The 24607-nt window shown below is 36.7% G+C and overlaps 2 protein-coding genes across 2 annotated transcripts in view; one reads left to right on the top strand and one right to left on the bottom strand.

Annotated features, from left to right (window-relative positions):
* Positions 1–3290: 3290 nt before the first annotated feature.
* Positions 3291–5835, bottom strand: LOC123533252 (ketohexokinase-like). The gene has a single exon (XM_045314892.2). It carries the CDS (start codon positions 5558–5560, stop codon positions 4367–4369), a length of 1194 nt encoding a protein of 397 aa, XP_045170827.2. The 5' UTR covers positions 5561–5835; the 3' UTR covers positions 3291–4366.
* A 3805-nt stretch (positions 5836–9640) lies between these two features.
* LOC123533657 (ubiquitin-conjugating enzyme E2 G1-like) overlaps positions 9641–24607 on the top strand; it is a 34834-nt gene continuing 19867 nt past the window's right edge. The window contains exon 1 of the mRNA XM_045315401.2: positions 9641–9799. Coding sequence (XP_045171336.1) covers positions 9754–9799 — 46 coding nt within the window. The 5' untranslated portion in view covers positions 9641–9753. The remainder of the gene's footprint in view (positions 9800–24607) is intronic.

Here is a 24607-nt window from a genome sequence, read left to right as displayed (position 1 = left end):
CAATGAAAATATAGCTTCTGTATGAGGACTCTGAACACAACTTTTAGGGGATTCTCAGTCTAATCGATAAAATAATTATGGCTGAATGACGGTTTCAGTTTAGACAAATTCCTCAATCACTTCCAAAATTACAATTTTCAATTTACGGCCATGATTATGAGAGAGTTATACTCATGAGGCTGTCGTGGTCTTTCTCTTTCGCTTGATGACAATTCAAAAGTATCTCCGTTTAGCTTATCCTATGATCTTTCCAGAGACACCTTTTACATTTAAATACCAACTTGCTTTCGAGAACCACATTATGTTAAACATAGCAATTTTGGCCCGGGTACCTTTTTTTTGAAGACCTAATCGATTCGTCCGTACTGTCAAATGTTTATGTATTCGAAAACAATAACGCATCCACATCCCCTACGCCAAATCTGACTCTCCCAACTTTAAGGCCATCTTTAAAGCTCCCGACAACTTCAAGTTCTTCATCTTTTCCATCTGGTAGCATCATGGCAATATCGCGTAAAACAGATCGATTTTTCGAATAATGCACGTGAACCTGCCAGGGTACCAACCAGTCCCTCGGTTTTCAGCAGATGTTATAACACGAAAAAACATGTGTTATCCCAACAGTATAACATATTGATCTAATATCTGTCAATGGCCTTCGAGTGGTTTATCGTTTAATTTACCACGGTTCAGAGTTCAGATGCGAAGGAATTGAATGCCCGAGTGGTTAAATACTGAAGCATCTGAACGATGAACCGTGGTAAATCCTTATATGATAAATCACAAGAAGGCATTGATTGTTTTCGTTCTGACATGTTCATTGATATAGTTCATTGATAAATATTATGCTAGACTTCATTCACCCGAGGAGTAATGTATTGGACGTCATGCGGCAGTCTGACTTCATAATTTACGTCATTATGCTCTCTTACCGGTCCGCTAGTCAACTGTTGTTTATTGCAGAATATACAGAGCTTGATCTCCTTTGTTTAACTGGAAATGAAATCGAGCCATGTTAGAATGATGTATAAACAATACAATATGCGATAACAGAACACTTAAAATTTGCATATGCAAAAATCTACAGTAATTGATTGTTTCATAACATTTTTAAATATCAGAATGTATTTAATTTCAATTTTGATAATAATTCGTTTTGAAATAAGAGGGAAAATATGAGACGAAATTATCATATTAAAGTGAAGTAATTCTAAAGAAAATACACCAACATTTTTTTTAATTGGGTCCATTTAACACTTAAGCTTATATAAAAATATTTTACAGACTGGACAGGAAGAAAAGATCAATGCTGACATTTGACCTTCAGGTGTGACCTTGACCCTTTGCATTAATTTGGGGACTGGGTATTGCGCATGACAAATTGCCTCATTATGGTGAACATTTGTGTCAAGTAATATTAAAATATCTAAATTGATGACAGAATTATAGACCAGAAAGAGGAAGCAGAAAAAATCATATTGACCTTTGACCTGTAACAGTGACCTTGACCTTTGAGTTAGGGTCAAGGGGTTGCGTAAAACAGGTTGTCTTATTATGGAAAACATTTGTGCTAAGTAATATTAAATTCCCTTCATGGATGACAGAGTTATTGCTCATCCAGAAAAAAAAATCCTATTGACCTTTGCTCCCCCAAGTGTGACCTTGACCTTGGAGTTAGGAGTCTAGATGCTGTGCATGACACATTTTCTCATCATGGTGTATATTTGTACTAAGTAATATTAAAACCCTTTAAGGATTATTGACTTACAGACCGGAAAGGAAAAGGAAAGAAAGCCCATCGGCCTTTGATCTCCAAGTGTGACCTTGACCTTTAAGCTAGGGTTTTTGGTGTTGCGCAAGACACGTCGTCTCATCCAGGAGAAAATTTGTGCAAAATGATATTGAAACCCTTTTTTGCATGACAAAATTACAGACCGGACACGAAAAAAGCCTACTGGCCTTTGATCTCCAAGTGTGACCTTGACCTTTAAGCTAGGGTTCTGGGTGTTGCGCATGACACGTCGTCTCATCATGGAAAACATGTAAGCCAAGTGTTATTGCAATCCCTTTATGGATGAAAAAGTTCTGGACCGGACACAAAACAGACCATATTCGTGCCATGTTATCATTTTACTGCCAAGTGTGACCTTGGGTTTGAAAGTTGTGCATGACATATCATCTAAAATGGGGTACATTTTTGTGCCAAGTTATATTAAAATCCCTTCACTGATTGCAGAGTTATGGAAAAACACACCCTGTTGACCTTTGATCTCAAATTGTGACATTGACCTTTAAGTGTGGGGTCCAGACTTTGCGCTTGACACGTCGTCTTATCATGGAGAACATTTGTGCCAAGTAGTATTAAAATCCCTTGATGAATGACAGAGTTATGGACCGGACACAAAGAAGTTTCCAATGATCCTACTTAGTTTCAATATTTTCGAAGGTTTTGTACAAGATTGCACAGAATTCCTTATCAATCTATTTAACATGATATGTGAGGTATGTATGCACAGGGGGCTTAAGGGGAGAGTGCCGTAACTCAGTTAACCCTTAGCCTTCTGGCGGCAAGTGATTCTGTCTTTGCGGCCAGTGCAAACCAAGATCAGACTGCACATCCGTGCAGTCTTGTAAGCACCCCTGTCAGCAGTTAATTGAACTGTCCAAACTGAATGATGGACAAGTTCATTATAGAAATTTAGCAGGTTAAGGGTTAATTCAATCAAGATTCACGATAGATTTTTTCATTTTGATCGTTGACGTGTATAGTAAAGTTTTGTCTTTGAAATGATTATGTATAAAAAGGACAGTTTTAATCCTCAAATTTCGAAGAAAAATGATCTATCTCAACGGTATGTAATTTTAGATAAATCTTGCAGTTTTGAAAGAAAATGAGACAATTTCATAAATGAACCGCAACATGAGAAAACCAACCGTTGATAGTGCATTTGCGACCAGCATGGATCCAGACCAGCCTGCGCATCCGCGCAGTCTGCTCTGGATCCATGCTGTTCGCTAACGGTTTCTCCAATTGCAATAGGCTTTGAAAGTAAACAGCATGGGACCCTGACCAGACTGCGTGGATGCGCAGGCTGATCTGGATCCATGCTGGTCGCAAATGCACTATGTTGATTTTCTCATGGCGCGGCTCATTAATGCGGTCTTCTGGGTCAAACGTACTTGTGTTTACAAAGATGAAGTAAAGAACATAACAGTGAATTCTTCTAACTGAATGAAAAGACTGAGACCCTTTTGAAATGATATTGTAAATTCTTAGAAAAATATTTACACAACTTTCACGTCTTTTATTATTATTATTTCATGTATATATTGCGTGTAAATGCAGATATCAAATTGTTTAACGATTTGCTAACACTTTAAAAAGTATACAAGTTCATCCTTCGCAGTGTTTATTTCTATAAGGATTTAAAGACTACTGAAGAGTAGATATCTTACATAAATGAAAAAAGTACAAGTAGAATATCAATATTTTAAATACATATGAGCCGTGCAATGAAAAAACCAACAAGCATAGTGCGTTTGCGACCAGCATGGATCCAGAAACGCGACCAGCATGGATCCAGACCAGCCTGCTTTTTGTTAACGGTTTCTCTAATTGCAACAGGCTTTTAAAAGCGAACAGCATGGATCCTGACCAGTCTGCGCGGATGCGCAGGCAGGTCTGGATCCATGCTGGTCGCAAATGCACTATGTTGGTTTTCTCATGGTGTGGCTCAGTTATATACATATAGCATTTGTTTTTAAATAACTGTCATTGTGTATGTTTTACTACATCACACGTTTGCCTGACTCACATAGTAAATACTTTAAACTATTCATCGCAGCAAAAAAAACTCATATAAATGTCAAAATAAGATATACAGTTTGTCATCATGAACATTTTTAGGTATAAATTATTACTAAAACAACAAGTAGTTAACACGCACGAATGTAAAACAATCATGCCCCACGTGTAAAAACAGTGGCAAATAAATCTCAAAAATCTGTTGACAAATTGACGCAAAACTTTTCATATTTTATGTCAGGCACGTTGTACTAGTAGAATTTTCTTTGGGTGCCTTTAACACATTGCAATAATCTTACATAAGCACACAAATACCGTCCGTGAAATAATATATCTAATGTGCAATAAAATCCATGGAAGGTCCTTTTGAGTTTTGTAGAAATAATGCAATAAGCGTAACTGACTAAGTCTGTTCATGAGAGGTAATGACATGTACTAGTATATCACTCCTCACGCCCAAAGCACCACCTTCAGCGGAATTCAGTTTTATAGATATGTCTAAGGACCCATTTGAATGTAAATAATAGTATATGTATGAAACCACACAAAAATACAGCTACACTATATTTGATACATGTTTCTTTGCATTCCTTTAACACATGAAAATCCATTACAACCACACTTATGTCCAGCAACCATGCAACCAAATTTTACAGCTTTGGCAACCGACTTTCCTCTACTGAAAGCGTAAATAAATCCTGCGTTAAAAGTGTCACCTTCTCCTAGGGTGTCTACTAGCTTTTCAGGTGTAATAGCAGGCGAACAAACTAACTGTTCGTCAAACATAGCGGCAGCCCCGTCATCTCCCCATGCACATACAAGAATTGCATCTGGTTTACAATACTTGTAAAGGCCTCTAACAGCCTCTTCTTTACTGGTGTAACCATCATCTATTGCATAGTCTTTGCCTATCAAAACAATGTCCCCTTGTGCAAAGAGAGATCGAAATTCTGGATTTGTTATGTTTGACTGCTCAATTTCAACTGATATAACGATCTTTTCGCTCTCGACATTCGTTTCGTTATGTTTTACTATAAGAGCAATGATGTCAGCAATATCACCAGCCCGACCTTCAAAACTCCGAGATTCAAGATGAATCAATCCGTATTTTCCGATATTCAAGGACGAAAATTGCTCATAAGTCACCCCTGTTATACCTTTGAAGTCTGCAATTACGGTTCTTGTTCCCGTTTTCTGACTTGTTATCAGGGTTGCTACTGGTGCCTTGTGTTTTTCGTGGTCAAGATAGATACAGTGTTCAGTACTCACTCCGTTATTTTTGAAGTCATCTTGTAGGAGGCTCATCCATCGGTTGTTCACAATTGTCCCAAAATATTCAACTCGAGCGCCTAGATGAGCCAGAACTGTCGCCGTATTTGCTGCATTGCCACCACGTGACCAATAGTTACCGACTGCAATCGTTTTTGAGTCCTCTGCAGGGTATTCTTCACTTATTGTTACGAAATCTAGTGTCACAATTCCCACACATAAAATTGGCTTTATTTTAGACAGTTTGTCTACCTCCTCCAAACCTTCTTTGAAACTTTCATCAACAAGGCACTCAGCGAACTGTTTAACATTTGTATCTCCGTTACTTAAATTGACATCATTCACTTTTTTGTGAACTTTACTAACGGTATTCCTGTTCAACTGACGATTTCCATAGGTTGCGTTCATAACAATTTCCAAACTCTTGTTAACTATCTCCTCCACATAATGTTCAACTTGCTTTCTTAACTTTTTCTCAGTCTCCATTATTAGTACAAAATATTATAAAGAAATCGTTCGTCTTCTTTTTGTGTCCGAAGTATTTGTAGTCTTAAAGGTTTTTAGATAAACCGATCTAATAATATTTAATTTAACCGTTTACTAACAGCAATCAAATTTGGCCATAATCTTAATACTAACATGTATCGTAAAGTGTTACCTAACGCGATCTTGTAATGTAACAAAAGTAAACACGAAGTAGGTAATTTGTTATCTAGATGACATCGTCATATCTTTAAAGATCAGTCTATGCCTTCATGTACATGTTATCCATGACGTTGAATCAATTGAACTTTGACAATTAAGACATGGAAAAAATGAAACCTGGTAATTTTGTTGGGAGTTATTAAAGTAGCTCTCAATATGAGAATGGTTTATTGCATGTAGGTAGAGGTGGGAATATCCGGCTCCGTGGTATTTTGTTTGCAATAACGAGGAACTGCCGAGTTACCGTCGAAGCCGGATATTATCCGCATCTGCAACCAGTGGAAGTTTCTTTTCTTTTTCTTGCATAGTGTATTTTGCAAGTTTTTATTTTGCAAGTTTTAGCAAAATTGTGAACCGATATCATGATGATGATAATAATAACAGGGATGATAACGGTAGACGACCTCTAGTGTTTTGGGTATCAGTTGGTCCAAAATCAAGGTCATAGTTGACTTTGAGACTTAAAACGGCTTCCGCTCGATAACCAAAGAACGCGTTTTCTTGCATACCAGACGGGGATTTCCGGTATTTTTACCGGTGCTGGAAAAATCCATCTTACACCCCGGGGTGTAAGATGACTCCCGTGCTTTAAATGACGTATTACGAACTACATATATGAAGAAGATTTATGTAGTTATTTATATTTTATTTCGAAAAACGGAATAAAATCCAATACCTTGACAGTTCCTCTTTGTTCCTGATAGTATATTTCTCGATTCAAAACACGTTATTTTATCAAAAATTCATAACGTTACGCTGGAACTGATAAAATAAAACCGGAACTAAACATTGTTATTTGTCTTTGAAACGCCATGACGTCTTTCCTGTTTACGGACGTTGATTTCCCGCGCTTTGTTAAAATACGCTACTATAAGAAATAGTTCTAAAAAGAAAGCCGTTCGACTGAATTTATTTTTATTATTATATCTTGATATCGGTATGCAAGAAAAAGATTCTGTCACTGGTTATAGGTGCAGATGGGAATATCCGGCTCTCGGGTAACTGTTTAGGCGGTAACTCGGTAGGAACCTCGTTACCGCCTAAACAGTTACTCTCGAGGCCGGAAATTCCCATCTGCACCTATAACCAGTGAAAGAATCTTATAGGCTTACAGGCGTACGTTAAACTTCATAGGATGATTGCCTGTGATCAGTAGATAATCCTTATCGTTTTCTTCAGTACGTTGGTCAAATGTCAAGGTCCCAGTGACCTTGAGACTGAAAAAGGTTTCCGCTTGATATCTGAAGCATAATAGGATGATTGGCTGACCATTGGAAGACCATTTATTTATTATTCTTGGAATTGGTAGATCAAATGTCAAGGTCATAATGACCTTGCGACTGAAAAGTATAACTGAAGAATGCTTCGGCACACGAACCTCCAAATGATCCCAATCGATTTTGAGGTCGGTTGTTCAAAGGTCATGAGCAAGGTCATGGCGACCTTGACCTTGCCCTAAGAAATCGGTTTCCATCTATAACCAAAGAACGCTTCGGCGCAGACAGGAACTTCAATCTTGGTAAGCAAATTGGTTGGAATCGAACAGATGACTCTTATCAGTTTCAAGGTCAGTAGGTCAAAGGTCAAAGTCATGTTTACCTTGAGCTAAAAAAAACCCCTGTTACTGCAATTACCTATTTTTTCAACATTTTCATTCATAATTCATACGGCACCATTCAAACTATGCATGTTTAAATTATCCATTATATAAATGACCTGGTACAGCCGATCGACTGATCGCGGGGTCGTGAGTTCGATCCTCTGGCGGGCCGTATGTTCTCCGTGATGATTTGATAAAAGACATTCGTCCTTCACCTCTGATTCATGCGGGGAAGTTGGCAGTTACTTGCGGAGAATAGGTTTGTACTTGTACTGGTACGGTTAAACCCAAAACAAACAAACAAACAATCCAGAGATTCTAGTTATGTTAACTTATTATCGAAACATAGATTCTAACTAAAATGTTGTTAAAAATGTTAAAATGACGTTGTTTTTAAACGAAAAATAAACCAAAGAGTAAAAACATGTTCTAGGTTTCTTTTCCTGTCTTAATGAAAACTTTATTCTTGTCAACTAAGTATATACAGACTTATTCTACTAACCCGGGCACAAAAATGACAACACTTTTCAGATAAAAAAGATTGTTTGTTTGCCTTTTCCTCCCATTTTATTTTTTGTTTGAAAATACTTGTCTCGTATCTTCCTGAAAAAATATCTAGACCATGTGAATGGCCTTTATAAGTGAAATAGAATCTATTTTTCTCATAAACATCATCGTTGGTCATTGTATCTTGCAAATGTGAAAAGATGGATTCTGGGAACAGAGGATAGACTAAGAACGTGTTTGAACGAACTATCACCATATTGTTTGAATTAAAATGAGTATGGCTTTTAAAAAGCAAAGATATTTTTCATACACATTTAAAACTGATGTAATATTCGATTTTTCAATGATATTTAATGTCTAACGTTTATTACATGTAGTTATGAAATACCACAGATGTATTTGGTATAATAATCCTTTCTGTTTTACTTCTCTATTTAATTCCTTCATGTAATTCCATAAGATGTGGATGGCATGCAAAAAAAATAGTTGTTTCGCAGTTTAAAGATATCTGACCACATTAATGTTTGATGCCCCACCCTCTTTGGGGCGGCATACAGTAATTGCAGCGTCAGTCCGTCCGTTCGTTCCTTCATCTGTTCGTCCCGATTCCATGTGCGGTCTCTATATTTGTCTTCCGTGGATGGATTTTGAAAAAAAGCTTTGCATCAATGATTAGCATGACAGGACGATATGACGCGTGTAAGAACCTTAAATCAATCCCTCTTCCTTTTTGGTGTATCTCTCTTTATTGAATATCCAACCTGATTTCCTGGCCGATATGTGATTTTGTCGTTCATGGATGGATTTTTAAAAAAAAATATCGGCACCAATGATCTGCATGACATGGCATGTGCAAGAACCGTAACTCTATCTTTCTTCCTTTTTTAATTAACTCACATTATGAATGTTCTTGTTCAGGGCATAAGTCTAAAACTACTGTAGGGAACGCAAAATGCACACGCTGAAAGAGGACATTAATTTAGCGTACGTGCAAGGAGCATGGGCCTTGTTGAATCCAGCTTACTTTTTTAATTATCTCCCTTTATTGAATGTCAATTCCTCTCGTGTCCCGTCTGTAACTGTTTCGTTCATCTGATGCATTTTAAAAAAGACTTTGCACCAATGATCAACCCGACATGAAGCAGTATATGGGGCGGAGGCATGCACCTTTTCTAAAGTTGTCCCTCGTTCTTACCTATAAAATATCCTTATGAAGATAGCACAAACTTGTTATTAAAACGTGTGTTTTAATTAAGTTCTAAAATTTTGTTTCGCTGACAAAAGTTGAAGATATTGTTTATTCATACTTAGTAGCTAGCCTAAGTTACAAACAACTTTAGGAATATACTACAAATCTGACGATGATTTCTTTGTAATTCTGCATTTTCTTGTTATTTTACTATGGTCAGTACAAAAATACTTACACTGTTTGGTGAATGATTTATGAATCGTATGTCATAATTATAATATGTTTATACCAAAATTATGATTAAGCCTACTTAAATAAAATGTTGCCAACCGTTGTTGGGCAGGGGAAAAAGCACCCCCACCAACCCTCCCCCAACTCAAAGGCTACCCTTGCTCCTACGCCTATGATAAATCATAATAATAAAATATGGATATACAACTTTGAAGCTGATTGAATAATGTATATCTATTTGTTTGAGATGGTCCCTAAATTAAGACGGCCCCTAAACGTTTTGGTTTAGGAGAGTAGTCTCCCTTCTAACAAGAATTTTGGAATACTTCGGATTTATACCTTCGATGTAATTCTCATCTGCGCCTGCGTCGAGAAGTTTTTGTTCCTTTTTTCTTTACTTGTTTTCTTCTATTTTTGTGCGTATCTCGTATCCTAAACAGTATATCCATGGCTCAAGACCAGTCAGCACTTCTGCTGAAGAAACAATTGGCTGGTAAGTCAGAGCTAATAAAAATCGCCATAATTTTGAGTCATTCACAATTTTTTTTAGGGCCATGGACTCAAATCAGCTGTCATAGTTTAGTTGTTAAATAGTTTAGAGGTCTGTTAGTTGTAATATTTTATAATTTATTTACGTTGTTACAGCAAGCACATGAGATCTGTTTCTACCATTTCCCATACGTAAAAAGTACGAACAGTATTTTCCCACGTCCTAGTCGTGCACATTTTCCATCGGCATTGCAAATTCTGGGCCTCCGCTGTTGATCGCCAATGTCGCCATTTGCGTTAATTCTAAGAATTTGGCACTAAATTTTGCACATAGGCGAAAATGAGTGGTGCATATCATTTTTGGGGTCATTCATGTTTTTTTCCGTAATGATACAAGGCTTAATAATAAGCGATCAAGAATTGGTTCTCGATACACGTGTTTACCTAAGTGCTGGTTGTAAATAAAATCGATAAACATTTTAGGCGGTGTATTTGTTGATTCGGCTATTAATGTTTTCAACTAAGTTGGGTGACACTTTGAGAAGATAATTGCAGAGATATGTGTGAATTGATAATCAATCAGTTACAAAAACATCTGCCAACTTGTATATTTGAAGTATGCCGAGGATTCACCAAAATTAACGATAATTACGGCATACTTAATTTGTTTGGATTTTTACAAACAGACCGACGTGCAGTTGTATGACAAATTTGTTACTTTTTGCTAATATTTTAGATAAAAGACAGTATGGATTATAGAAATCTCATGACATTTTAAGTTATATTCTTTTCTAAATTTAGAAACTGAACTTTTTATTTTGTGTTTACTTTTACAATTATTCAATACACATTGTTATTATTCCTATTAAATGTAATTATTTACAATAATTAACTTCCCTATGAACACTATGACATCCAACTGAGAGAAATAAGTGGCTCAAAAGTGGCTCTTAACTTAAGTGGCTCCAACTTTTTTAATTTGGCAAAAAGAGTGGCGACAAGTATGAAAAACCCAGAGGAGGCCCTGCAAATTTGATTGTCTTCCTTTCGTCTTCCAGTAAATGGTTGGGAATGGGGTACGACTGTAAAGTTGACCAGTAGATTGCATAGATCTAGCTAGATCTGTAGTATTGCCTACCACAGAGATGAGAATTTTCCATGGTTTTTACAAGACATGGGACCATTTCTGAGACAGGTGAAAATCTGAGGAGAAAATTTTGGGAGGGGGTTGTGCGTGTTTGTTTGAGGGGGGTTACCTTGGCAGGGATATAAATTAGGTGGGGCCCAGTAGCCCACGGCCCCTAGATTTTTTTGGCTGGGCCCCTAAATTGTTGGAGAGAATGCCTATATTCCTAATGTTAAACTTTGACAGTCTGGGTCCCTAAATAGAAATAGATAGTTTATATCCCTGCTTGGTGGCCCTATGATAGCAATATTTTCCTTCGCAGAAGCTGTGTTTTATGCTAGTTGAGCACCTGCGCGAAGGGATACAACTCATTACGTGAGTTTTTTACCTTCATGCAGGTGCTCATCTGGTCTGCGTTTAACCGACTCATTGTTGAAAATAACTACATTCCCATTCAGACCTAAAGTATTTTCAGCCTGTTACAACTTACATATGGCGCCCAACGTAAATAACTCGTTGGTAGATATTAATGGACACCTTGGAACGTTCACAGAGGTTCAAACTCCTGGAATTCGAGGACAAATTCTAAAATGGAGGGGTGTATGTAGTAGGGTAGAGTATAAGGGTGCACTTATACTTTCTTGCTATTGAGCTAGCTTTTATAGCAACGTGGTAGAGTGGCCGCCTTAGGTGTCAGAGGCCCCGGTTTCAATTGCCGGTCAGACATGAAGTATTTTCAGCCTGTTACATTAATAGGATATGTGAAAAAAACAAATAATCCACCAAAATGTTGTCCAAAACATTGATTGAGTGTGAAATATTGATTATAGAGGTTGAAAGTGGTGTTAAAAACAAATTTGCATGGGCTTGGATGGACAGAGAAATAGATGTTGTAAACAATGATCGGAAAAAATTCAAACTGTCGGACTGCATTAATTCTTTTGCAACTAATTAAATTGAACATATTCTCTAAAAAGTAGGATTATTTTGGGGCATGATTTCTCGCAAAAATATTGGAGATATGTATGTTTACCTTAGAATATTTAATTTTTGAATGTGTTCTCTAAAGCGTACTTGACAGAGAGATAATCACGGTATGACCACATTGATAGCATCTTTAAATTAGTAGAAAATTCATAATGGAGACAAATTATTACTTTTTCTAAGGTGTTCTTTAAATTTGCTTTTAGTGGAGATGGTACCTAAGGCTATGTATTCAACGACAACAACAACAAATCATGTGCAAAACTGAAGCGCATATCACTTATCTCACACAATAATTTAACATAGCACCGTGCAGTAAGTACAGGAACTTTTGACAGAGACATCGGCTTCGTTGTTTTTGGTTGATTAGCTGAAGAAAGGTGATTGTCATTTCTTTTTAACTAACACTACCATTTTATTTATACTAAAGAACGTCTGCATTATAATAACAGAAGTTTCTGTAACGGTAGATTCTGCAAGGTAAATGCGATTCCGCACGCCTCGGTTAATATGCAAATTAGGTACATTTGTAAACAAAAGGTGCGTGTCATAAAAAGTGAAATAACTTCTTTCGGCACAATTTTTGGTATGGTTTTGGTGTGACCATGAGATAGTATATACATTTTTATATCACTCTGTTTTTAACTCATACGTTTTGAGACCTTGATTATTCTTGGCAAACGAAATTTGTAAATTGTCGATGTCGTAAAATTCATATAGTCTGTTTATATTTTTTCTCACGAATAATGTTTTCTTTTCTACGAGGGGCGTTCAATAAATACCCGGAAAAGTGCTCTCAGTTCTTCATGTATCATCAAAAATAAATGAAAATGCTACAAAATGTAGACTAGGGAATACTGAGTCGATATGTCAAAATTAGATTGTCTTTGGATAAATAATAAGTAAATGCAAGTCCCCATGGCAACGTCATGTGATGTCATCCGGCCCAATTTGGTCTCTTTTTAGCCCACCATCATCAGATGGTGGGCTATTCAAATCACTCTGCGTCCGTGGTCCGGCGTCCGTCCGTCCTTCCGTTAACAATTTCTCGTTATCGCATCTTCTCAGAAACTACCAGGGGGATTTTGACCAAACTTTGTCAGAATGATGTATTGGTACCCTAGTTGTGTCCCCCTGAAAATCAGACTGGTTCAACAAATTTTTAGTAAGTTATGGCCCTTTGTTTATTTCTATAATTTACATAGATTTATATAGGGAAAAACTTTGAAAATCTTCTTGCCCAAAACCACAGAGCCTAGGGCTTTGATATTTGGTATGAAGCATCATCTAGTGGTCCTCTACCAAGATGATTGAAATTATTTCCCTGGGGTCTAATATGGCCCCGCCCCGGGGGTCACATGGTTTATATAGACTTACATAGGGAAAAACTTTGAAAAACCTCTTGTCCAAAACCACAGGGCCTAGGGCTTTGATATTTTGTATGTGACATCATCTAGTGGTCTTCTACTAAGATTGTTCAAATTATCCCCCTAGGGTCAAATATGGCCCCGCCCCGGGGGTCACATGGTTTACATAGACTTATATAGGGAAAAACTTTGAAAATCTTCTTGTCCAAACCACAAAGCCTAGGGCTTTGATATTGTAATGTAGCATCGCTTGGTGGTTCTCTACCAAGTTTGTTAAAATTATCCCCCTAGGGTCAATATGGCCCCGCCCTGGGGTCACATGGTTCATATAGACTTATATAGGGAAAAGCTTTTAAAAACTTCTTGTCAATAACCTACAACATTCAAATTTGGACCACATGTATGGTTTTGAGTGGCAAGATGAACCTTGACATGAGTTGACCTTGATTTTGACCTAGTGACCTACTTTCACATTTCTATAGCTACAACCTTCAAATTTGGACCACATGCATAGTTTTGTGCACTGAAATAAACTTTGACCTTGACATTGACCTAGTGACCTACTTTCACATTATTGAAGGTACAGGCTTCAAATTTGGACCACAGGCATAATTTCGTGTTCCGAAATGAAATTTGACCTTGATTTTGACCCAGTGACCTACTTTCACATTTCTCAAGCTACAGCCTTCAAATTTGGACCACATGCATGGTTTTATGTACCAAAACAAACTTTAACCTTTACATTGACCTGGTGACCTACTTTCACATTTTTGAATGTACAGGCTTCATATTTGGACCACATGCATAGTTCTGTATTCCAAAATAAAATTTGACCTTGATTTTGACCTAGTGACCTACTTTCACATTTCTCAAGCTACAGCCTTCAAATTTGGACCACTTGCATAGTTTTGTGTACCGATAGGAACTTTGACCTTAATTTTGACCTAGTGACCTACTTTCACATTTCTGTAGCTACAGGCTTCAAATTTAGACCACATGCATGGTTTTGTGTACCGAAACAAACTTTGACCTTTACATTGACCTAGTAACCTACTTTCACATTTCTCAAGCTACAGCCTTCAAATTTGGACCACTTGCGTAGTTTTGTGTACCGAAATGAACTTTGACCTTAAGATTGACCTAGTGACCTACTTTCACATTTCTGTAGCTACAGGCTTCAAATTTAGACCACATGAATAGGATTGTGTACCGAAACAAACTTTGACCTTGACATTGACCTAGTGATTTACTTTCACATTTTTGAAGGTACAGGCTTCAATTTTGGACTACATGCATAGATTTGTTTCTGAAGTGAAATTTGCCCTTGATTTTGACTTAGTGACCTACTTTCACATTTCTCAAGCTACAGCCTTCAAATTTGGACCACTTGCATAGTTTTGTGTACCGAACTAAACTTTGACCTTAAGATTGATCTAGTGACCTACTTTCACATTTCTCAAGCTACAGCTTTCGAATTTGGACCACATGCACAGTGTTGTGTACGGAAATGAAATTTGACCTTGAGCTAGTCAGTAAGTCTTGAAATTTGGAACACTCAAAAATGGCACATTGGTGGGCGCCAAGATCACTCTGTGATCTCTTGTTCTATTTTACATGCGCTAAAACATTACTTGCCACTTACCTATTTTTCAAGCTACCTTTTCTTAAATTGGGTGAATATTGGTACGGAAAGTAAGCGTTATGCCAATAACGTAAAATTATAAATGTGACATCATTAAAATATTTGGCAGGCATATTGAGTTGGTTGTCGCTTGAAAATCAGTGTTGAACGGAGATGTGAGATAACATTTTGTGTTCTGAATGGAAAATCAAGGAAAGAGACAAATGCTATGCTGAAAAAGGTTTAAGGGACAATGCCCTGAAGAAAACAAAATTTTATTAGTGGGACGCGACGTTTAAAAGTTGTCAGGAGAATATTGCTGACAACTTGTGTTACAGACATGAAAAATAATGCTCAGTCACATTTAATAAATTAAAGAGCTCCTTGATAGGGCATCAGTTCAGTGTCCAATTTCTTCAATACGACAGGAACATCATATGAACAGTTTTTATTTATTCTTAGGAAGGTGTAAAAATGCATTTAATGGTGATTAACATTGAATCAATGGTAATCACGAGTTGTATTGATTAATTGAGTGTGATACGACAGCATCATAATGATGTTGGGCCGCTTTTGAGGTGATGGCGTTGCCTAGGAGACGACAAATAAATATTGTGCATGTTCTGAAATCTGTAATTTAGGTATTTGCATTTAGTATGTTCATATCCTTCATATTTTCAAATGTTACCAAAATAAGACCAGAAATAAAGAAATGAGAGCACTTTTCCGGGTATTTATTGAACACCCCTCGTATAATCATACTATACTTGTAAATTATCTGCAGTAGTAAATAAAAAGAATGTCTTTGAATGAGTTCGTTTGAAAATGAAAGATAATGCTCAACTTTTTTAGTTTGAATGATTATTCATAGATCTTGAAGTAAACTATAGCTTTGGGAAACACATCCGAATCTATGCATACTTTGTTCAGAAAACTAAATAGTCCTAGAAGAGTTATCTGTCACTGGCTTCACTTTTCCAAGTAGGACCAAATTTTTCGGATTAAATATTGCCTTTCACTGGCTTTCAGCATGAAAAATGAAGTATGAAAGTTGAACCATTATATAACTGAGGTACTCCAGTATTAAGTTTTCAACCGAAAGTAATATCAGATGCAGTTTAAATTTGTAGTTACCATCTCTACTTTAAGTAATTAGTACTTGAGAAAACAAAGTTATTTCAAAGACTTTATAAACTGTTGGTTTACAATCAGAGATTGTCACCATAGATGCAAACACGTCACCGTAACTGTCGTGGAAGTGACATTTAATTGCGTAGATCATACACATGCTGTCCTGTCTTGCAGTGTAGTGCAAATGAGCAACACTGATTGGCTATACGTGGCTATCAATGACAAGCGGGTGACTCCGTCCACTAATATTGCTCTCTGGAATTTGCCAAGTGTCAAACCTATTCGTAGGTGTTTGTCAAAATTAATCACAAGTTGCAGTCCTGGGACTCCCAAAACTTCAAACGCCCACCCTCTAAATCCCTGCTGTTTCTGGTCTTCCTGGACGAAATCCTCCTGTGAAACTATCAAGGTGGACGAAATCCCCCTTGTGAAAATATCAAGTTGGACAAAATCCCTCGTGATAATTTTTTTCTTTACCTTTTTATTTCAGAATGGAAACATATATAGAGTGGTGGAACCTATGCTCGCGGTATTCCTATGCTCGCGGTATTTCGATAAATATGCTCTCTGCAGAAGCACTGATAAAAATATTTCATCATGCTATGTTCAACACCGACCAGTGGTGAAATGCCTTTACAACAAACGTGGCGATAGCCGCGCGTGCCGCTCACGTGACGTATACAGCAGCCGATACATTTTACGCAATCTGTATCCTTCGCACAAATCTCACACAAATATGTCAAAATCACTAAACTAAAGTTAGTTTTTTAGAAATCATGCATTACATTCAGATATAAGATACATTTAAGAGCAAGATGTGATGAATGTGACGCCTGGCTACACTACGAGTGCCTTTCGAACCATGAAAAGATCGATGTTGATCGTAGTATTTTGACAAAGTCCAAATGGTTCTTTCTGAGATGTAGGGAGGAGTAAATTTCCTACACACAAAAGAAGTGTTGAAAACATTTGCGAGTTAATCGCTGTCGTTGTTTGAATTTTTGATACTTTAACATTCTGTTTTTAAACAACATTATTATACGTTTTAAGCTTTGTTCTAATAGGAGAGATCGCCATTACGTCACGCATAAATACCTGTTTATCTGGTGGTGGGTAAAACAAATGTTTTTACACCGTTTGTGTATGGGATCTGAATTTTTAATTTTTAATAACTTTTTCGCTCATTTATGGATTTTAAAAATTAAAAAAGTTTTGGAATGCTTAGGATTTTCATATTTTCCCATTTAAATATCTTTTTAAAATGAATATCCGTTTTAAATGACATAAGATTTTAATAGCGGCGTAGCGATCCTCCAAACATTTTGAAAAAACACTGTAAGTTAAGCCTTCATAATTAATCCATTTAATTTCGAATTTATAATCAAAAGTAATCAATAAATTGCTTGTTTTATACACTTTCCATTGATCAAAAAATTATTGATATTATTTGTGTTTTAAGAAAGTTTAAGCCGCTAGAAAAACATCACTGTTTACAAAAAACATGGACGCTCGGCGTCGGCCCACCCGGTCTTTGTCTTATCAGTTCTAAAAATAGAAAATACAATGGATTTGTTTACAAACACGATCACTCCTATAGTGACTCCATTTCGGAAAGGGAAATATACACATAGAGGCACATACTAAATTTTATCCCCATTTATTTTGTTTTTCACATAATAAATGAGTAATGTTCTAAATATTATATTCGCATATGCTTGTTTGTTCATTTGTAGCCTGCTGATTTTTTTTTTCGTCCTTAGTTTAATCGATATTACATACCGCCAGCATAGGTTCCCTTCAGGGCGAATTTTCACCTTTTCACGTATGCCGTGTCGATAGCTCACGAGACGACTAAGTCACGTGATGACGCACATCAACAATATGTTTCGATAAAAGGAGGATAACTTTATGTTTTTGCATAGGCAAATCGAAATAATAATTTTTTCTTGCTTCTTAAAAAGATTATATATGTACAAAATACCGCGAGCATAGGTTCCACCACTCTAAACATACAGTGAAAAGAAAATATATGAACAGTTACTACTTTTATTTTAATACTTATTAAGAGCATAACGTTAAAACATTCAGTCTAAAATACATTAAGAATGCACAGTATGTCTATGATCAACATATTAATAAATGCTTCTTCAGTAACATTAGCGATTTTGCAGAAAAACAATCACGTTACTAAGACCGACATCGACAGCATCATAAAATTACTCGGACATTCATAATTAAGCCTAATTATCACATTTTCTAAAAACATCTTGAAAACTTCCTGGTAAGGCAATAGAAAATTAGTTTTTAGATTCTCATCCCCGCCCGCCCCTATCTGGAAACCCCCCGCCTCGAAATTTTTTATTGGTCAAAATCCAGGTATCCAAAATTTCATGTCCGGATACTGGTACACTTTCATAAACATTGCATAATTCTAGAGTTTAAAGAAAATGTTTAACATATTATGGTAATGTAAAGACAATTTAACAGCATTTGACAGTATCTGATATCAAAATTTACCATGACATTACCTCTTATTATAACAAATTAAGAAAAATTATCATAAAATATTGGCAATTCACACGACTAGCAGACGTTCTGGCAACCTACTTTCGATTTCAAAAACTTTTAGAAAAAGGTAAAACCAATGTATTTTCTTATCCTTATTTGATTGTTATTGATTTTTATTGATTAGAAATAAGTATCTGTTGTCTGGATTTCAATATTTCAATTGTGTTTAACATGGACATTTGCCTTCGTGGGGAAGCCTGACGTGCCATTTTCACGTGCAAAGTATACTGAATTACCGCGCTATTTGTTTCATAGATATGGAAATAGGATTAAAATATGCTGTGCATGCAAGTGCATCTAATTAAGAAATGTCTGATTTTTTTCAAGTGTAGAAATACTAGATTCCTCGTATTTTAAACTTTAAGCTCGAAAGTCAATATCATCATCATCATCGGTTCCACGGGTATATAGCTTTTAGCACATGCTCAGCAGGAATGACAGATTGAGTGTTTTCTTTAAAAATCGTGGCTGTACTTTGACAGAACTAAATATTTTGAATTTTCAAATACACTGAACAGACAAATATAAATTTGCCGTTGTTGTAGATTTAATTTTTTGTATAGGATACAATCAACCATCAGACAAAATGATTTACTATCACATTATAAACAAGATAAAAGTTTATGACATAAAATTATTTTGTTCATTTCAAAATTATTTCAAAATGGGTTTTACATATACAAGCATTTCAAAGACACAGCAATACACACTAGAATATCAATACAGTGATATTTTAAATATAATTTGTCAGATTGACCTCCACAATACCATATTTCCAAATTAAAAAATAAAAAGTGCCCACCCGCCCCATTTTTTCTCAAAATTCGGATGAAAATCTAAACATTTATTTTCTCTGGCCTAATTAGTATGTGAGAAAACAATCGGAAGTTACTTCAAACACCACATAATCCGTCGTTAAAGGCCGACATTGGTTCTCCTGGAGAACTTTTCTTGTGATTGACAACCTTAGTTGCTTCTTGTAGAAAGTGCTGATAATCTAATGATAATGTGATCAGCAGTGGTCACATTTTACAAGACTGCTGTAGGTCATCAGGTCAAGCACAATTTATGATCCGAGAGATACACAGGTAATGTGTAAAAAATCTGTTTTATTATCTAAAATGTCTCTTCCTTTTAGATTTAGTTTATATTACATGTTAGAAATTGTCACCTATGCAATCACGCCGACAATCACATGTATTCGAGTTGATCATACATGTGCCGCCTGTCTCGCGGTGTAGTGGAAACGGGCAACGCTGATTGGCTATACGCGGCTATCGGTGACAAACGAGTAACTCCGCCCACTTATTTTGCTCTCGAGTCAAACCTTGTGTATTCGCAGGTTTACGTAATCAATTAATTTTCATTGCGTCTCACTGCAGAAACGTGCATCCGGCGACTCCCAGGCTGCAATAAACACGCGTATACAGGGACCAATTATGCGTACATGGACGCCGATTTCGGCGTTTCCGAGAACCCTGGTTATAGCTCTGTGCAAATATATTTTAATTGGGTGAAGAGCCTGGCTATAACCCTGGACTAAAACAATCAACTTCTACATCTACTTGCATTTAAGTAATACTCCCACTAGAATATAAGCAAAGCAGGGCTCACACTGGCCTCCAAAAAATAATAGCCAACTTTTTAACATATGAAAAATTAATAGCCAAAATTGATGCGGATCTTCGCATGCAATTTTTATAAAAATAAAAATGATCAATTTTAACATATATATTTTCTTAGTTGCTTTAAAAAGTAGTAGGCCCCAACAGGGGGTGTGGGAATCAGGGATTCATGGAAATTACCTCCTTATATTGGTGGTGAGGTCCCACTATAACAATTTAAAATGCTATATTCTGATGGATTTTGAAGGCATTTACAGGACACATATTTAGTTTGTGTATGGCAGCTGAAATGGTTGATATTGACTGACATTATGGACTGGGCAATGGCTCAATTAGCCCCATTCATGCGCACACAATATGGACACAGTTGCACATAATGGAAAGTTTACAAAGTCTTTGAGTATCATTCATGTTTACACTTCTTCTTTATAAATATCAAAAGTGTTTTCATGATTCGTTTGACCATAACTGCACTTAAACTGCTCGAAAAGTACAAAGCAATCAGGTCGCGAAATTACGTGATATTTGGCATCCATGCACACTTTTGAATTACAGCTTTTTGTCAACAAGTTTTTGATGCTTTATTCAATAAATATACTAATTTTTAAGTGTTTTAGAATGTTTTTACTTACACTAATTACAGTATGTAAGCAAATTTATTTGTTGATTTTTTTAGTTTGTCCGTATCGGCCATGTTTCTAAAAATAGAAACAGGACTGGGTTTTCCGATAATTTTTTAATTAATGTGCAAAACAAACATTAATTTTGCCAGAATTGTCTTGTTAAAAAAAACTATTAAAAATATCTGGCCTGTAATATTTCAACAAATTTCGTTCTTCACAAATTCTGAAAATTCGAAAATAAAAGAAAGATTTTTTTCACTTCGAACAATTTCATTTTAGATTAAAAACACATATAGATTTAACCTAGATCCTGATTATTTTTCCTGATATTTTGAAATCGTCGACAGTAAGGTCAGTTTATAATATTTTTTTAGAGATTAAATTAAATTAGCGGTAGTAATAGATGGCAAATCAGTTTTTCATCAGGAAACGGCCCGTACAATTTGGTTTAATCGCGTCTGCCGAATATAGAGTTGAAGAAAATTTGTGTTGGCATTTTAAAATGTTCCAAAAAAGTAGCCTGCCAGTTCAATCTGATTGATAGCTAGATAAGTAAGATTAACTTCCGATTATAATCAGTTTAATTGTCGTCTGCATCCTACCGCCTTAGGCAATGTTATCGGCATAGTTGACACGTGTTTGGAATACACAAGGTAATAAACAGTCCACACTATCGATTTTCTACACTAGCAGACGGCGGGTTACTGTCTCATTTATGTAGCTATTAAATAAAGTAATCGCCAGTTCCTGTCGCCAAAATGAAAAAATATTCGCCATTTAGATAAAATAATCGCAAATGGCGATAATGGCGACTGACAGCGTGAGCCCTGAGCAAAGGCTCAGGTTTCTGGACTTTCTTGTCAGAGGTTATGCATCCAATTATTATAACCTGATCCAAGAACAGAAGCTAAATACCTGATTCTGGAGGCACGGCCTCTTTGTTTGTTATAAACAGCAACATGGAAGCGTTCAATCCAGATCATGAGGTCCCAAGTCCCCAGCTTTGAGGAGCAAGTGATTAATAGTTGGTGAAAATGACAACTTGGTTGCAATGGATCTACTATGCATATGGAAAATCTTAGCTTTTAGCTCGACTATACGAAGTATAAGGAGAGCTATCCTACTCGCCCTGGCGTCGGCGTCTTTCCGTGTCCCCACCTTGGTTTAAGTTTTGGTGCACTTTCTCTTTTTTCAACTTATCTCTGTAATTACATGATGGATTTGATTCAAACTTGAAATACTTATTCCTCATCATCATCCACATCATCTGACATAAGGGCCATAACTCTGGCACCAATATTTCATGAATTATCCCCCCTTATCACATAGATTTTGAGGTTAAAGTTTTGATGCACTTTCACTCTATCTCTGTTACTACTGAATGGATTTGATTCAAACTTAAAATAGTTGTTCAACATCATCCCCCACATCATATGACACAAGGTGCATAACTCTGGCACCATTTTTTTAGCTCACCTGTCACAAAGTGACAAGGTGAGCTTTTGTGATCGTGCGGCGTCCGTCGTCCGTCCGTCCGTGCGTGCGTGCGTGCGTCAGTAAACTTTTGCTTGTGACCACTCTAGAGGTCACATTTTTCATGGGATCTTTATGAAAGTTGGTCAGAATGTTCACCTTGATGATATCTAGGTCAAGTTCGAAACTGGGTCACGTGCCGTCAAAAACTAGGTCAGTAGGTCTAAAAATAGAAAAACCTTGTGACCTCTCTAGAGGCCATATATTTCACAAGAGCTTCATGAAAATTGGTCAGAACGTTCACCTTGATGATATCTAGGTCAAGTTCGAAACTGGGTAACGTGCCTTCAAAAACTAGGTCAGTAGGTCTAAAAATAGAAAAACCTTGTGACCTCTCTAGAGGCCATATTTTTCATGGGATCTTTATGAAAGTTGGTCTGAATGTTCATCTTGATGATATCTAGGTCAAGTTCGAAACTGGGTCACGTGCGGTCAAAAACTAGGTCAGTAGGTCTAAAAATAGAAAAACCTTGTGACCTCTCTAGAGGCCATATATTTCAAGAGATCTTCATGAAAATGGGTCAGAATGTTCACCTTGATGATATCTAGGTCAGGTTCGAAAGTGGGTCACGTGCCTTCAAAAACTAGGTCAGTAGGTCTAAAAATAGAAAAACCTTGTGACCTTTCTAGAGGCCATATATTTCACAAGATCTTCATGAAAATTAATCAGAACGTTCACCTTGATGATATCTAGGTCAAGTTCGAAACTGGGTCACGTGCCATCAAAAACTAGGTCAGTAGGTCAAATAATAGAAAAACCTTGTGACCTCTCTAAAGGCCATATTTTTCATGGGATCTGTATGAAAGTTGGTCTGAATGTTCATCTTGATGATATCTAGGTCAAGTTCGAAACTGGGTCACGTTCGGTCAAAAGCTAGGTCAGTAGGTCTAAAAATAGAAAAACCTTGTGACCTCTCTAGAGGCCATATATTTCATGAAATCTTCATGAAAATTGGTCAGAATGTTCACCTTGATGATATCTAAGTCAAGTTCGAAAGTGGGTCACGTGCCATCAAAAGCTAGGTCAGTAGGTCAAATAATAGAAAAACCTTGTGACCTCTCTAGAGGCCATATTTTCCATGGGATCTGTATGAAAGTTGGTCTGAATGTTCATCTTGATGATATCTAGGTCAAGTTCGAAAGTGGGTCACGTGCCGTCAAAAACTAGGTCAGTAGGTCAAATAATAGAAAAACCTTGTGACCTCTCTAAAGGCCATATTTTTCAATGGATCTTCATGAAGGTTGGTTTGAATGTTCATCTTGATGATATCTAGGTAAAGTTCGAAACAGGGTCATGTGCGGTCAAAAACTAGGTCAGTAGGTCTAAAAATAGAAAAACCTTGTGACCTCTCTAGAGGCCATACTTGTGAATGGATCTCCATAAAAATTGGTCAGAATGTTCATCTTGATGATATTTAGGTCAAGTTCGAAAGTGGGTCACGTGCCATCAAAAAGTAGGTCAGTAGGTCAAATAATGAAAAAACGTTGTGACCTCTCTAGAGGCCATATTTTTCATGGGATCTGTATGAAAGTTGGTCTGAATGTTTATCTTGATGATATCTAGGTCAAGTTTGAAACTGGGTCAACTGTGATCAAAAACTAGGTCAGTAGGTCTTGAAATAGAAAAACCTTGTGACCTCTCTAGAGGCCATACCCTTGAATGGATCTTCATGAAAATTGGTCAGAATGTTCACCTTGATGATATCTAGGTCAAGTTCGAAACTGGGTCACGTGCCTTAAAAAACTAGGTCAATAGGTCAAATAATAGAAAAACCTTGTGACCTCTCTAGAGACCATATTTTTCAATGGATCTTCATGAAAATTGGTTAGAATTTTTATCTTGATAATATCTAGGTCAAGTTCAAAACTGGGTCACATGAGCTCAAAAACTAGGTCACTATGTCAAATAATAGAAAAAACGACGTCATACTCAAAACTGGATCATGTGGGAAGCGGTGAGCGATTCAGGACCATCATGGTCCTCTTGTCATGAATTATTCCCCCTTTTCAGGGCTTGAGCTAGGGAGCGACTTGAGCGAAATAGTCGCTTTGTAGCTCCCCACTTCGCTCTAATCTAACATCAAAGCGAAATTCAAGTCGCCCGATTTTTTTATCCACACACATCCAGTTATCCGCTATTGGCCTGTTGACACTCGACTGGAATACACGAAAGCATAATTTAAGCTCCGCCTACTTCAGATTACGGAGAAGTGCAAAGGTGACACTTGTTTTGT

Source organism: Mercenaria mercenaria, chromosome 12 (assembly GCF_021730395.1).
Source record: "Mercenaria mercenaria strain notata chromosome 12, MADL_Memer_1, whole genome shotgun sequence".
Classification (NCBI taxonomy): domain Eukaryota; kingdom Metazoa; phylum Mollusca; class Bivalvia; order Venerida; family Veneridae; genus Mercenaria; species Mercenaria mercenaria.
Note: the sequence above shows the minus strand (reverse complement) of the source record. Positions and strands in the feature narration are given on the sequence as shown.